At 39.6% G+C, this 16,187-nt stretch overlaps 1 protein-coding gene across 5 annotated transcripts in view; it reads left to right on the top strand.

Annotated features, from left to right (window-relative positions):
* LOC137380662 (arginyl-tRNA--protein transferase 1) overlaps positions 1-16,187 on the top strand; it is a 297,262-nt gene that overhangs the window by 53,582 nt on the left and 227,493 nt on the right. For 3 of the 5 annotated variants that reach the window (XM_068052848.1, XM_068052847.1, XM_068052851.1), the window contains exons 7-8: positions 4,134-4,262; positions 5,825-5,953. In XM_068052848.1, coding sequence (XP_067908949.1) covers positions 4,134-4,262; positions 5,825-5,953 — 258 coding nt within the window. The remainder of the gene's footprint in view (positions 1-4,133; positions 4,263-5,824; positions 5,954-16,187) is intronic. The other 2 variants (XM_068052849.1, XM_068052850.1) reach the window with 2 other exon arrangements.

The raw sequence follows: 16,187 nt of genomic DNA on the forward strand, positions 1-16,187 counted from the left end.
TACTGGACTAATACCTGGAATGGATGGGTTGTGTTATGAGGAAAGATTGGGCAGGCTAGGCTTGTATCCACTGGAGTTTGGAAGAGTAAGAGGCAACTTGATTGAAATTAAGATTCTGATGGGTCTTGACAGGGTGGATGTGGAAAGGATGTTTCCTCTTGTGGGAGAATCTAGAACTAGGGGTCACTGTTTAAAAATAAGGGGTCACCCATTTAAGGCAGAGATGCGGAGAAATATTTTCTCCAAGGATCATGATCCTTTGGAACTCTCTTCCTCAAAAGCCAATGGAAGCAGAGTCTTTGAATATTTTTAAGGCAGAGGTAGATAGTTTCTTGGTAAGCAAGGGGTGAAAGGTTATCGGGGGTAGACCGGAATGTGGAGTTGAGGTTACAATCTGATCAGCCATGATCTTATTGAATGGCGGAACAGGCTTAAGTGGTCTACTCCTCCAAGTTTGTATTGAGTTGCTTTTGAAAATGATTTCCCAAATCTTCTCAACCCATCATCATTTTTTGTGGTGGGATTTCTACACGCAGTACTGATCATTTCAAGCTAGTAAAAGTAAAGTTAGTAAAAGTAGTTGGTTGTAGACCAGATTTGGGTATGGACTTGGCACCATAGATCAGAAAAGTAAAATTTAACCAAGCGTAGTTATTTAAAAAACCTACAATCCCCAAATAAATCAATAGAGGGCAGTGTTAGTGTGCCAGCACAGAAATGTAGAGGAGTTGGACAATCAGCAGGCTTCCTTGCAATCTGTTGCTTGTATGGACAGGAAACTAAACTAAGTCACCTTCCATTCAGTATCGCTGAGTGCTCATTCAAAACATAACTGAGGAAATTGGATGCATATCTTTATGATTCATCAATATTCGCAATGCTTCAAAACATATTTTTGGTGAAGTTAAAAGCATATTTGTCTATTTTTCCATTACATACAATTCCTAATGAACCTGGCAAGCAAAAGAAGGCTTTGTCTTTTGCCATATTGCTTAATGGTTTCTTCCATTCTGTTTGTTCCATTTCTTAATTTTATGTGTTTTCTAAATAAGATCATTTTCAACTAAATGCTTAGTTATGGGGAGACTGTACATTAACAATTACACTTCTGCATTTAGAATTGCATTTTTAGCGGATTTTTTGGAAACAATAAGAAGTAATAGGCAAAGCACACCTGTCCCTTTTGACTTGTTCTGAAATTTTAATGTATTAATTTTGATGTATTATTGGAAAAATTATTTATTGACTTTTTGTGAACTTTTTGAAAGAAATATTGATGATTCTGACTTGCACATTAAAGTTGAGCAGTTTTATGATTCTATATGTTATAGTTTTTGTTTTGAGGTAATTATTAGCTTCATGTGTTATGTGCTTCATGTGGTTAAGAGGGTGAGCAGAGACAACATGGTTCCTGTCAATTCTGGACTGCAGCTGACTGAAACAACTCAATTGTTTGAGATCTCCTTTTTTCATAAAGGATGACCTGGCCTTTGTTCTAACCATCCCTGAATGGTATAGCTGAGATTACAACATTATGCTGTGGGGAATCATTACAGTAAAACATGAATATTTGTTATGTACTGTCTTTTGTGGACTTTAATTAAATCCCCTATAATTAGATCCCCTTAAATATCCACCATTGTATCTCTATTGACCCATCCCTTAACCTAATTTGCCAGTTCACGTTTGCTAGCTCTGCTTTCATGCCCTCATAATTGTCCTTATTTAACTTTAAAACACTAGTCTTCAACCCACTCTTCTCTCCCTCAAACTGAATGTAAAATTCAATCATATTATGATTGCTGCTGCCTAGGGGTGCCTTCACTATGAGGTCATTCATTAATCCTATCTCGTTGCACAATACCAGGTCTAGTATAGAATGCTCTCTGGTTGGCTCCAAAATATGCTGTTCTAAGAAACTATCCCGAAAACATGCTATGAGCTCCTCATCTATTCTACCTTTGCCCATCTAATTTTTCCAATCTATAGATTAAAATCCCCCATGATTATCGCCGTACCTTTCTGATAAGCCCCCATTATTTTCTTTCTTTATACCCTGTCCTACCATGTGGTTACTGTTACGGGGCCTGTACGCCACTCCCACAAGTGACTTCTTGCCTTTATCATTTCTCATCTCGACCCAAATCGCTTCTACATCCTGGTTTCCTGAACTTAGGCTATCCCTCTCGATTGTGATGGTACCATCATTAATTAACAGAGCCATCCCTCCACCACCTTTTAGCTTCCTGTCCTTCTTAAATGTCATGTAACCTTCAATATTCAGGTCCCCATCTATGTCGTCCTGCAGCCATGTCTCTGTAATGGCTATCAGATTGTACTTATTTATTTCTATTTGCGCTCTCAGTTCACCTGTTTTGTTTTGACTGCTACGTGCATTCAGATGCAGAGTCTTTAGTTTTGTCCTCTTATTATTTTTGTAACATCTCGCCTTGTCTGCTGGTTTACTCTTAGATTTGTACTCACTGTCCCTTCCTGTCACAATCTGTTTATCATTTCCCATATTAATACCTTTCTCTCTTGCCTTGTCTCTACTCTTTGGGTTATCGCATCTTCCCAAATTTGATCCCTTGCCCCCACTATTTAGTCTAAAACCCTCTCTACTTCCCTAGTTATGCAGCTGGCTAGAACACCGATCCCGGCCTTGTTCAGGTGTATACCGTCCGAATGGTACAGCCCCCACTTACCTCAGTTCTTGTGCCAGTGCCCCACGAACCAGAACCTACTTCTACCACACCAGTCTTTGACCCGCGTATTAATTTCTCTAATCTTACTTGTTCTATGCCAATTTGCATGTGGCTCAGGTAATAATCCAGAGGTTATTACCTTTTGAAGTTTTGTTTAATTTGGCACCTAGATCCCCATACTGACTATGCAGAACCTTCTTCCTTGTCCTGCCTATGTCGTTGGCACCTACATGGACCACGATGACTGGATCTTCCCCTGCCACTATAGGGTCCTCTCCAGCCCTGAGCAGATGTCCCGACCCTGGCACCGGGCAGGCAATACAGCCTTCTGGACTCTTGCTCTTTGCTGCAGAGAACAGTGTCAATCCCCCTGAGTATACTGTCCCCTCCTATCTCTACATTCCTTTTTGCTCCCCCCACTTGAATGGTTTCCTGTACCATGATGCCATGGTCAGTCTGCTCATCCGCACAACACACCTCACTCTTGTGAATACAAGCTGAAAGAACCTCAAACCTGTTGGACAATCGCAAAGACTGAGGCTCCTCCACTCCCACCTTCTTGATCCCCATGCCACCTGATTCGCAGTCACATCCTCCTGTCCCTGATCACTGACCAAAACAGATGACCCGATCCTAAGGGGTGTGGCTGCCTTCTCGAACAAAGTGTCCAGGTAACTTTCCCCCTCCCTGATGCATCGTAGTGTCTGCAATTCGGCCTCCAGCTCATTCACTCTGAGCTGAAGCTCCTCAAACCGCACACACTGATGATAGACATGGTTGCCGTGGATTGCCATGGCATCCAGCAGCTCCCGCGTAACTGCAGCTGCGACACATCACCTGTCCTGCTATCTTTATTGTGTTAACTTAATTACATTTATTTTTTCTTAATTTATACTTCCCCTCCTTACTGAACTCCCTCACTTACCAAACTCCCTCTTCACACTCTATGCCCACCAGCAACACTCAGTGTGGAAGCTGAGGTTTCATATAGCTATGAGCCATGAATATATATATAAATGATGTTGAATTGAAGGAATAAACTCAACAACTACAATTGCACAGCCATGTTATGTGGAGTATGTTACGATGGCTCAAAGCATTGGAATAATGGCATTCTGAAAAAAGTATATGATGCAACTGAATAATGTAACAAAATTCTTCAAAGGGCACAACAATGATACTTTAATTTTGCAGTCTTCATTAAGAATGTAAGTAATTTATATGTATTTTATGGTAACTACAGAGTTAAATGTGTTAACAGAATTCAGTATTGGATGATTATGCACCGTGTAATCTGATTGAAACTAACAATTTTGTAACAAAGATCTTTTTCTTTCCTTAAGTCTTCGAAATTTGAATGAAGAAGTGGTTCTGTAGCTGTTCACATTCCTTGCTTTAATAAATTGCTTTTCTTCTTGCCTCCTGAAGGTGAGGCTAGTGAGGTCATCTCCACCAAACTCCCAATTCAAAGCAACTTTTCAGGAGTCTTACCAGATCTATAAACGGTACCAGATGGCCATCCACAAGGACCCCCCTGATAAAGCAACTGAACATCAGGTCAGAATGAGCTGCACATAATTCATAAAAAGCAACCAGCCCAGTGAAGGGATTATCACTTAGTTTCATGAAGAGAAAAATGACATTTATTTAAAGGTTTTTGTCCCTTTCCCATTACAATGCGTAATATATAAATGCTTAAGGGGGAATACTAAATAAAATAGTGCCTTAACATAACTTTTTTGGATAAACCCTATGATATCTTGTTCGCATCCACATGAGTGAAGTTTGGTGAAATGTTATATTCACATCAAGAATTCATAGGAAAAAATCTCCAATTTCAGAAATAGTCAAAATTGAACTTGAAAATCTTTATTACGTGCATTTGTAGTTATGCACTGCTTAAAAAAAATTGTTTTTGTGATCCGATCCAAGCAATGTCTAAAGCAATTTAAAAAATGTAGATATGCCATTTTTGTTATGTCGGATTGGATGACCAATTATAGTCCTAGTTGAGTAACATGGAGATATCTATTTTGACAAAATAACGCCAGTCTCGAGCTGAAATTTGGATTGTCTTAGGGTGGAGCTGTGTTATATGCATGCACAGATTTCAACCACCTGTTAGAATTTAATTGCTGTGGGAACTCGGAGGGAAGAATTCACACACTCAACATTTAAATGAACATAAAGTCCCAGTGAGCACTTCGTAGATTAAGGTGACCCCACCCTGAATTTACACTCCAGGTGGGTATCAACCTGAAGATATATGTAAGCCACAGTTTGTGGACTATTTGCAGTTTTGGGACTCCCATTGTAGAAAGGACATTAAAGCCATATATATTCTACAGTGTAGGTTCACTGGCATGATGCCAGGAATGGGAAACTGAATATTTCCACTGGCACAGAAAAGGCTAAGAGGAAATTTATGGAGTTTTTTTTCAATTGTGAAGGTTCTTGATAGGGCGAATAGGGAAAGATACTTCATTTCTGGGGAACTGCTAATAAGGCATGATTAACTTACAACTGCCAGGAAAGAAACCTCACGTGGCTTCCCTGTAGAGTCCAATGCTAAACTTGTGGTATAAATATACTCTAAAATTCGCAATGGAACTAATAGATGTTTTTAAATCAGCAATAGTATGCCTCATTGCAATCTCTTGTTCAGCTTAGTTTTGCTGCCTTGTCTTGACAAGTTACTTGCGCATAAGAGAAGAGCCAAGCAGATTAGAATGCCCCATCTAGCAACTTGATTTGGAGACAATTTGAATGTGCAAACATATAGGGTTTGTTAGCTTGGAAACCTGGCCTGTGTTAAACGTAAAATCTACAAATCAAGTGCAAGTTAAAATGTTGTTTATTGCCAGAAGTTGGGCATGAAAAATGAAAAAAAAAACTTTAGTTCTTATAAATTTGTTCAGATTATTTTGACATTTGGCTGTAGGACTAGGCTCATTTTAAATGGGTTTTTGAACTGGAAATGGAGGAGAACCTGCACTACTCTTACCTTCAGTGGTAAAACTATATTGGTAAATCTCCAAGTTTACTTGCTCTTTCTATTGTAAACATTTTTTCAATTATTTACTTATTTTACAAATTTACTTGGATCTCCTGCTCTGAAGGTGAAACTAGTGCCAGTTTCCTCCGATGACCCAGATTTCACTGAATCCTTTAACCAGTCAGCAGCTTTGTATGCCAAGTATCAGATGGCTGTGCACCAGGATTCACCTGATGAATGTAGTGAATCAGAGGTAAAATACTTTGTATTTGTTATTTTACTGGCTCTTATTAAAGTGTACTCATTTAAATGGCATTGCTTGGGAAAACTACTGCTTTGTTACAAAGCCAATTCAGCTGCTTCAAATTTTGACTTCAAGTATTTTATTTACCATATTGTTCAGATCTATATGTAAGTCATCATGAAAGGAGTGCTAGGTATTTGCCAGTTAAGAAATCTTTGGTAAGCAGGACATGATGGCAAGCACAATGGTCTGTCTAGGAAAGAAAAGTGAAGGAAGTAGGATATTTTGTTCATGCCTATAGTGATCATAATCTATCTATTATATCTATCTCTATTGTGGTCATATCTATATTTCTACCTCAATATACATACGCAGTCTCTGTAAATAGGGAAATGTTTGTCAAATCACACTCTTCTAAAGCACATGATGAAAGTTACATTATTAGAAAAAGACACAATTGGAACTTTTGTTACCATGATGACTGATCGCTTGCCTGTGTACCATTTACCGCTTAAACAATTTTCTGATGCAGTGGAATGTTTGACATACTTGGAATTTGTGCATCCTGTTCTTATATCAGAGTTGCATAAATGACTGAAACAGTTCTACTTGATTCGGTGAATATGTACTTCTGATAGACATTGAAAGTGTGTTATATTTGAAATCTTCCCAACCGCTTTTTGTTTTCAAGCTCAGAAACCAAATGTAGTAGCTGCTAATTGCAACATTAACAAATTGAAGTCTCCGTTGCACATAACACTTTGAAGGTTCCTGTTATTAAAGTAATCATATAAATACTGTCACAAAAATACCTTTGAGATAACAAAACCAAGTCTATTATGCATTTTGGTAAATGTGGGTAATTTTGGAAACTGTAATATAAATAATTTACATTTTTCCTTATGGAGATACTATTAAAATGATCAATTTATATACAGCTATGTAAAACTTATATTTTTTTGGTCTACTTTTGGTCAGAATATTACATTTTTCTTCAGGGAAAAAAAGCAATTTATTTTTTATCAGTCAGATGTCCTTAGCAGGCCACAAGGGAATGGTGATTTCTCCCTCTTGTGTTAGGATCACCCATGGATTCTGTTATCAACAGTATAAAAAGAAAGGAACTTTCATATCGTAATATTATAAGTTGCTGTTCCTTTTAAAACTAGAGTTAATGTGCCCTTGTGTTTCACTTTAAACTTTGCAGAATAGTCATCTTTAAAAGCAATAAAAGTTAATCAATATGCACTTTCAGCATTTAACATATATTCATGGGTTAAGGCGATGGAGCAGAAAAAGGGTGCATATGGCAGATGACAGGTGGCTAAACATTTACAAAGTCAAATACAGACTGGCCCAATTTGTAACCATGAACTAAACATTCATCTTCCAATGAGCACTGGAAACAGAAAATGAACCTTCCACAATTATGCAAAAAAACTGAATGATTTTGGAATATGCACTGCCGGAGTGCAATGTAGAGTCTTTCACCAGAGGGGACAGTAAGCATGGAATCTTGATATTCATAAAATGCTAATGAGTGGCATTTATGTTCATCTTGAACAAATTATACACTCATTTTTTCTGTACACCAAAACTGCAACTTGCACATTGTTTTTTGCATAATTGTGTAAGGTTCATTTTCTGTTTCCGGTGCTCATTGGAAGATTAATGTTTAGTTCATGGATACAAATCGGACTAGTTTGTATTTGACTTTGTAAATGTTTCTGTGATTTCAATGTTCTGTCAACCCCTAAATCCATTTTCCTGACTCATTGTGATATAGCTTTCAAGTTGTAGAGTCTTGTGTTCTATTTTCATATCAATTTGTATTTCCTCAAATTTTTAGTACCAAATATTTTGTCTCGTTGCAAAGTGTCTGAGAAACCATTGAATTTCAACCTTTCCTTCAAGTACCCTGTTATAGCATCACTTGGTGTTATTGGTAAATTAAAACATTTTAATTTTAATCATCAAAGCAATTTATATTTTTTCAATAACTGGATTCAGAAATGATCCTTGAGTTACTCTGCTGTTCAGAACTGTCCAATGAGAACTTCTACTATTGATCATTATAATTGTTTTGATTAAGGAGAACATTACAGAGCTGGAGAGAGAGGAAGTCCTAGAGGGGTCAAGGACAGAATCTATTTTGTTTAGTTTTTAGTTTTAGAGATACAGCACTGAAACAGGCCCTTCGGCCCACCGAGTCTGTGCCGACCATCAACCACCCATTTATACTAATCCTACACTAATTCCATATTCCTACCTGTCCCCACCTGTTCCTATATTTCCCTACCACCTACCTATACTAGGGGCAATTTATAATGGCCAATTAACCTATCAACCAGCAAGTCTTTGGCATGTGGGAGGAAACCGGGGCACCCGGAGGAAACCCACGCAGACACAGGGAGAACTTGCAAACTCCACACAGGCAGTACCCAGAATTGAACCCGGGTCGCTGGAGCTGTGAGGCTGCGGTGCTAACCACTGCACCACTGTGCTGCCCTTTATTAGAGCTAAGAAACAATTGCTGGGGGTATTCTGTAGGCCACCAACTAGTGGGAAGGATATAGAGGAACAAATTTGCAAGGAAATTATACTCTGGTGCAAGAATTATAAAATAGTTATAATGGGGGACTTTAATTATCCTAATATAGACTGGGATAATGGTGTGAAAGGCAGAGAGGGGCAAGAGTTTTTCGAGTGTGTTCAGGAAAATTTTCCATATCTGTGTGTTTGCAGTCCAACAAGGAAGGAGGCATTGCTGGATCTGGTACTGGGGAATGAGATGGGTCAAGTGAATCAAGTGGCAGTCGGGGAACATTTAGGGGACAGTGACATAGCATCATAAGGTTTAGGTTAGCTATGGAAAAGAACAAGGAGCAATCCAGAGTAAAGGTAATTAATTGGGGGAGGGCCAACTTCAATGGAGTAAAGGGATCTGGCCCAAGTAAATTGGAATCAAAGATTGGAAGGCAAAACTGCAGCTGTACAATGGGCTGCTTTTATAGAGGAGATGGCTCCGATGCGGTCAAGGTACATCCCCACAAGTGGGAAAGGCAGGGCAAACAGATCCAGAGTTCCCTAAATGGTGAAAGAGATAGAGAGGTGGATGAATCAGAAAAAGGGTGCATATGGCAGACGACAGGTAGCTAGTACAATTGAGAAACAGGCTGAATTTAGAAGGCTCAGAGAGGAAGAGAAAAAAAATTGAGAAGCAAAGAGAATATGAAAAAAGACTCATGGCTAACATAAAAGGGAATCTAAAAGTTTTCTATAGGCATATAAATAGCAAAAGGATGGTAAAAGGAGAAGTGGGGCCAATTAGGGACCTAATAAGCGATTTACGCCTGGAGGCAGAGGGCATCTGTCTTTACCAAGGAAGAAGATGTTGCCCAAATCATGGTGAAAGAGGAGGTAGTTGAGACACTGGATGGACTAAACATTGATAGACGAGGTATTAGAGAGGCTGGCTGTACTTAAAGTTGATAAGTCACCAGGACCAGATGAGATGCATCCAAGGGAGTGAAGTAAGGGTGGAAATTGCAGAGGTGCTGGCCCTAATCTTCCAACCCCTTTAAATACAGCTGTGGTGCCAGAGGACTGGAGAATTGCAAATGTTAGACCCTTGTTCAAAAATGTGTGCAAGGACAAGCCCAGCAACTACAGGCCAGTCAGTTTAACCTTGGTGGTGGGAAAGTTTTAGAAACAATAATTTGCGACGAAATTAATATCATTTTGACAAATTTGGATTAATTAAGGGAAGCCATAATGGATTTGTTAAGGGCAAATCGTGTTTAACTAACTTGCTTGAGTTTTTTGATGAGGTAACAGAGGGTTGATGAGGTAATGTGGTTGATGTGGTCTACATGGACTTCCAAAAGGCATTTGATGAAGTGTCACATAACAGGCTTGTCAGCAAAGTGTTACGACCGAGACGGGAGCAATGCGCTGTCAATTCAGTCCCATCGCTCCACAGGTCGTAGTATATTAAGTTTTCCCACCCAAACGGAACACCGCCAAATTAAACACTCCAGTAACCCCCAGAATAAAACAGACCAAACCAGACGTAAATATAGGAGGTATGATCAGTAGGTTTGCAGATGACATGAAAATTGGTGGTGTTGTAAATAGTGAGGAGGAAAGCCTTTGATTACAGGACGATGTAGATGGGCTGGTAAAATGGACAGAGCAGTGGCAAATGGAATTTAATCCTGTGAAGTGTGAGGTGATGCATTTTGGGAGGACTAACAAGGCAAGGGAATATACAATGGATGGTAGGATCCTAGGAAGTACAGAGGGTCAGAGGGACCTTGGTGTACTTGTCCATAGATCACTGAAGGCAGCAGCACAGGTAGGTAAGGTGGTTAGGAAGGTATATGGGATACTTGCCTTTATTAGCCGAGGCATAGACTATAAGAGTGGGGAGGTTGTGATGGAGCTGTATAAAATGCTAGTTAGGCCACAGCTGGAGTACTGTGTACAGTTTTGGGCACCACACTATAGGAAGGATGTGATTGCACTGGAGAGGATGCAGAGGAGATTTACCAGGATGTTGCCTGGGCTGGAACATTTCAACTATGAAGAGAGACTGAAAAGGTTACGGTTGTTTTCCTTAGAGCAGAGAAGGCTGAGGGGGGACATGATTGAGGTATACAAAATTATGAGGGGCAGTGATAGGTTAAGATAGGAAGAAACGTTTTCCCTTAGCGGAGGGGTCAATAACCAGGGGACACAGATTTAAGGTAAGGGGCAGGGGATTTGAGGAAAACATTTTTTACTGAGTGTCGTAATCTGGAACACCCTGCCTGAAGAGGTGATAGAGGCAGGAGCCCTCACAACATTTAATAAGTATTTAGATGAGCATTTGAAACACCATAGCATAGAAGGCTACGGGCCAAGTGCTGGAAAATGGGATTAGAATAGTTAGATGCTTGATGGCTGGCACAGACACGAAGGGCCTGTTTCTGTGCTGTATAACTCTATGACCAGGTATCTTCAGACAACAACAAATTAACTATTTATTAAAACTAAATCTTAAACCCGATTTAAGATAAACTTATGTCTGAAGACTTTATAACTTCTTCTTTCAACCTAAATCCCCCATTCATGCACATACATTCAAAAATCAACGGTTAACCGGTTTTTAAAAAAATGTTTTCAAAAATTAGCTGTCTCTTAAGAATAGTTGTTAGTTTTTGTGGGTTACGATACTGATGGGTGAGGTATCCTAGTGTAAAAATAAACAGATGCTACTCGGTCTCCACGCGGATTTGATGAAACAGTCCGTTCTTGATAGGCATTCAAAGCACTTTGGCTGTAGCAGGCATCAAACAGTTCTTTCAACACAGGGTATAATGACAGGTCTTTGTTTGAATTTTAAAATTGGTAGATTTCAGTCGAAGCTTTACTGCGAATTCCAGAAAACACAATCAGCCAAGAGAGTTTCTGTCTTGAAGCAAAGACTCCTTAGATTGGAAGTAAAGAAAAAGGAATTTTGCTACCTCCTGCAATATGAATGTTCTCTTCAAAAGGGATTTTTTTTTTCTTAGGCAATTAACACAGCCTGTGGCTCATTGTAGAATTTCTGCTGAGAGAATTATCTTCTTTCCAGGCAAGCACGCTTCACTGGTGTCTCTCAAAAACTGGTTTTAGCTGGTTTTTACACACAGTTATAAGTTACATTATGCCATGTGACACCTCCACTCTCCTGCTGTTGCCTAGCTAGCAGGTGCAGCTGTGGCACAATGTCACTCTCAGTTTTTAAAGGCACACTGTCTTAATCAGAGGAGAAAAATTAATAGTTCCGTGACAAAAGTTAGAGCCCATGGAATGAAAGAGACAGTAGCAACTTGGATACGAAATTGGCTGGGTGACTGGAAACAGAGAGAAGTTGTGCACAGTTGTTTTTCGGACTGGATGAAGGAATATATTGGGGCTCCCCAGGGCTCGTTTTTGGGACCCCTGCTTTTGTCGATCTATATTAATGCCCTAGACTTGGGTGTACAGGACACAATTTCAAAATTTGCAGATGACACAAAACTTGGAAGTATTGTGAACTGTGACGAGGATAGTGATAAACTTCAAGAGGACGTAGACAGGCTGGTGGAATGGCCGGACAAGTGGCAGATGAAATTTAATGCATAGAATTATGAAGTGATTCATATTGGTAGGAGGAATGAAGAGAGGCAATGTAAATTAAAGGGTGCAATTCTAAAGGAGGGTGCCGGAGCAGAGGGACCTGGGAGTATATGTGCACACATCATTGAAGATTGCAGGGCAGGCTGTGAAAGCGGTAAATAAAGCATATGGGATTCTGGGGTTTATAAATAGGTGCATAGAGTACAAGAACAAGGAGGTTATGGTAAACACTGGTTCGGCCTCAACTGAGTATTGTGTCCTGTTCTGGGCACCACACTTTAAGGAGGATGTGAAGGCATTGGAGAGGGTGCAGAAAAGATTCACGAGAATGGTTCCAAGGATGAGGAACTTCAGTTATGTGGTTAGGTTGGAGAAGCTGGGTTTATTGTCCTTGGAGAAGAGAAGATTAAGAAGAGATTTGATAGAGGTGTTCAAAATCATGAGGGGTCTGGACAGAGTGGAGGGGGAGAAACGGTTCCATTGGCCGAAGGATCCGGAAGCAGAGGATACCGATTTAAGGTGATTGGCAAAAGAAACAACAGCGACCTGCAGAAAAACGAATTTGCATAGTGAGTGGTTCGGATCTAAAATGCACTGCCTGAGTGTGTGATAGAGGCAGATTCAATCGAGGCCTTCAAAAGAGAAATGGTTAATTATTTGAAGAGGAAAGAATTTGCAGGACTGTGGGGAAATGGCAGGGGATTGGGACTAGGTGAGTTGCTTTTTCAGAGAACTGGCGCAGACACGATGGGCTGAATGGCCTGTACTGTATCCATTCTATGATTTGGCCAATGTGCTAAATAATTTACTGTTGCTTCCTCAATTCCAAGAACTTTGAATTTCAGAACAAATGTGTAATATCCATTTGCTTCCACCAATTATGTAGCATCTTAAAAATCTCAAATGTATTCATCATGACCTGTCAAAGTTCCGAAGAAGGGTCACTGACCCGAAACGTTAACTCTGCTTCTCTTTCCACAGATGCTGCCAGACCTGCTGAGTGAATCCAGCATTTCTTGTTTTTGTGTCAAAGTAATTGTTCTTTTATGCTATTATTTCCAAGTAATAAGCTGTTGATCATTTAACATTTCTGTATAGCTGATGTGTAGTCATCAGTGCAAGCACGTGTTGCTGCTTGTGATGCCTGCTACCAACAAAGGAGACCCTAAAAGCAAGAAAGCCATCATCATGAATACTTCATACATAAACTTTTTTAAATGGGAGTGAGTGATGTCAGCATTATAATTTCTCCACGATTCAGAAGACTAAATCATTGAGTTTGGAGGGTTGATGAATGTTGTTGGCAAACTATCTTGAACCTCTGACAGTAAGGTTTGAATCAAAAGTCGTCTTTCTTTGCTCCCTGTAAGCATCTGAAGTTAAACGAGTTTTAATTTCAAGTCAATTGCTTGCAGGATTTAGTGTATACTTGACAGTTCAGTATCATTTGGTATTCTTGATCAGAAGTGGCATAAAAATGATATTGGAAATTAAAACTTCAGACTAAAGTAATAGCTTGCCCCTTCTGAGGTTGGGTAAGAGTAAAGGGAACTTTACTGTCCATCCTCATTTACATTATTTTAGAATTCTCGAATTTAACAGGACAGAAAGAGATCATTCATTCCATTGCCAACTCTCTGAAAGAACAATCCACTTAGTTCCATTTCTCTGTAGTTTCATGATGTCCTTTAAAATTTTATTTTGCAAATGTTGATCAACTTCCCTTTTAAAGGCTGTTATTAATTCTGCTTCTACCACTGTTTCTGGCCATATATTCCATGTTCTAGCAACCCTCAGCATAAATTAAAAATAATTGTACTCCTATATCCCTTTTTTTTGTTTCTGATCTTAAATGTTTGCTCTCTAGTTACTGACTAGTAGGTATAATTTCTCCCAATTTATCTTTACTGTCATAGCTGTTGATATTACTATCTTGTAAAATCACTTCCATTCTTCCATTATTCTCTAAGCGTTGGATATGTAACTTCACAGCCCTTTAAGGCAGGTTATTTCTCTCTCCACCTGTAATGCTGAAGTTAAAGTGGTTGGTCCCCATGTTTGAATGTCATCATTACTTCATTGATTCAGAGCATGTTGACATTCAGCATCTACATTTTTCAATTCCTGCCAACACCAAAACAAACCCAAAATAAAATTCGAATATAGAATTGAAGCATAACATATGCTATCTAATGTCTGGGAATGATTTCAATGCTATAAATTAACTCGAGTTCAAATGACATGTTTTTTTTACAATGGGCACGTCTTCATTTAGATTAATATAGTTCAGTCACTCTTGAGTGCCTATCCTCTTACTAAAATCTTACCTAATGAGGGGTATGGTGGAATGGAACAAGAAAGTGTGTTCCCAACCACTCCAGCTGCAAATTTTGTTGAGAAATAATTAAATCAACACTAGTATTAATCTTTCAATACTATTGCACTTACTATTTTTAGTCTTTTGGCTATTGAACATCTGAAAACATGCAAATGTAGGAATTGGGCTAATAGTTACAGAGCATATACTGGCCCTTTAGCTTTTCAGGTCTGCATTTCTGTTTTGCTGTCCTATGTGAACCATATAATCCCTCAATACTGCTTGCACCGCATACTCTACAATAATCCGCTTTGTCAAGCAATTATCTAATTTCGTTTGGCAGACGAGGTTTGAAAGAGAAAATCCTCCATCAGTCAAGGAGGAGAAAATATTTTATAGGTAGGAAATATCATGGAAGATTGTTTGCAGAGACTAAACAGTACATTGCTTTTTTAAATAAAATTGTGCCTGTACCTTCGATCCTGGATTAATGCTCTTTTTTCTTTCCAAATTTGTGCATTATAAATACATCACTGCTAATGGAAAGGAGAAAGTGCTAAATATTTGCACGACATGAAGTGTTCACACTGCAGACTCGAACGTTGAAATGCTTTTTAAACCTTGAAAATGTGTCATGAAATTGCAAACATCTGTGCCATGTAATAGATCGACCGGCTACAAATTCAATTTTATTTTTGGGAAATATTTTTTGTCCTTTAATATCTTTCTTATCTTCAGTGCTGAAGGCAGAATTTCAATCTTAGGGGAGGCATGATAAAAATAAACACAAGCAAGAAATGCTGGAAATACTCAGTAGGTCTGGCAACATCTGTGGAGAGAGAAGCAGAGTTAACGTTTCAGGTCAGTGACCCTTCATCAGAACTGGCAGATATTAGAAATGTAAAAGGTTTTAAGCAAGTAAAGTGGGGGTGGGGCAAGAGATAGCAGAAGAGAAGGTGTTGATAGGACAAGGCCACAGAGAACAACTGACTGGAAGGTCATGGAGCAAAGGCAAACGGTATGTTAATGGTGTGGTGAAAGACAAAGCATTAGTACAGCGAGGGTGTGAATGGACAGAAAACTGAGCAGCCTGGCCCCAAGTACAAACATGAAAAAAACAGTGGGTAGGCACAGTAGAAATAAACACATAAAAAAATAACTAAAAATAAAAAGGGGGGCCTGTCATGCTCTGAAATTATTGAACTCTATGTTCAGTCTGGCAGGCTGTAGCATGCCTAATCGGTAAATGAGGTGCTGTTCCTCGAGCTTGCATTGATGTTCACTGGAACACTGCAGCAATCCCAGGACAGAGATGTGAGCATGAAAGCAGGGGGAAGTGTTGAAATGACCAGCAATCGAAAACTCGGGGTCAAGCTTTCGGGCTGAGTGGTGGTGTTCTGCAAAGTGGTCACCCAGTCTGCGTTTGGTATCACCAATGTAGAGAAGGCCACATTGTGAGTAGCGAATACAGTATACTAAATTGAAAGAAGTACAAGTAGATCGCTGCTTCACCTGAAAGGAGTGTTTGGGGCCTTGGATAGTGAGGAGAGAGGAGGTAAATGGGCAGGTATTACACCTCCTGCGATTGCAGGGGAAGGTGCTGTGGAAAGGGGCTGAGGTGTTGGGGCTAATGGAGGAGTGGACCAGGGTGTCGTGGAGGGAATGATCCCTTTGGAATGCTGACGGGAGGGGAGGTGAAGAGGCGTTTGGTAGTGGTATCACGCTGGAGGTGGCGGAAATGGCGGAGGATGATCCTTTGGATGTGGAGGCTGGTGAGGACAA

Source organism: Heterodontus francisci, chromosome 20, assembly GCF_036365525.1.
Source record: "Heterodontus francisci isolate sHetFra1 chromosome 20, sHetFra1.hap1, whole genome shotgun sequence".
NCBI classification, from domain to species: Eukaryota; Metazoa; Chordata; class Chondrichthyes; order Heterodontiformes; family Heterodontidae; genus Heterodontus; species Heterodontus francisci.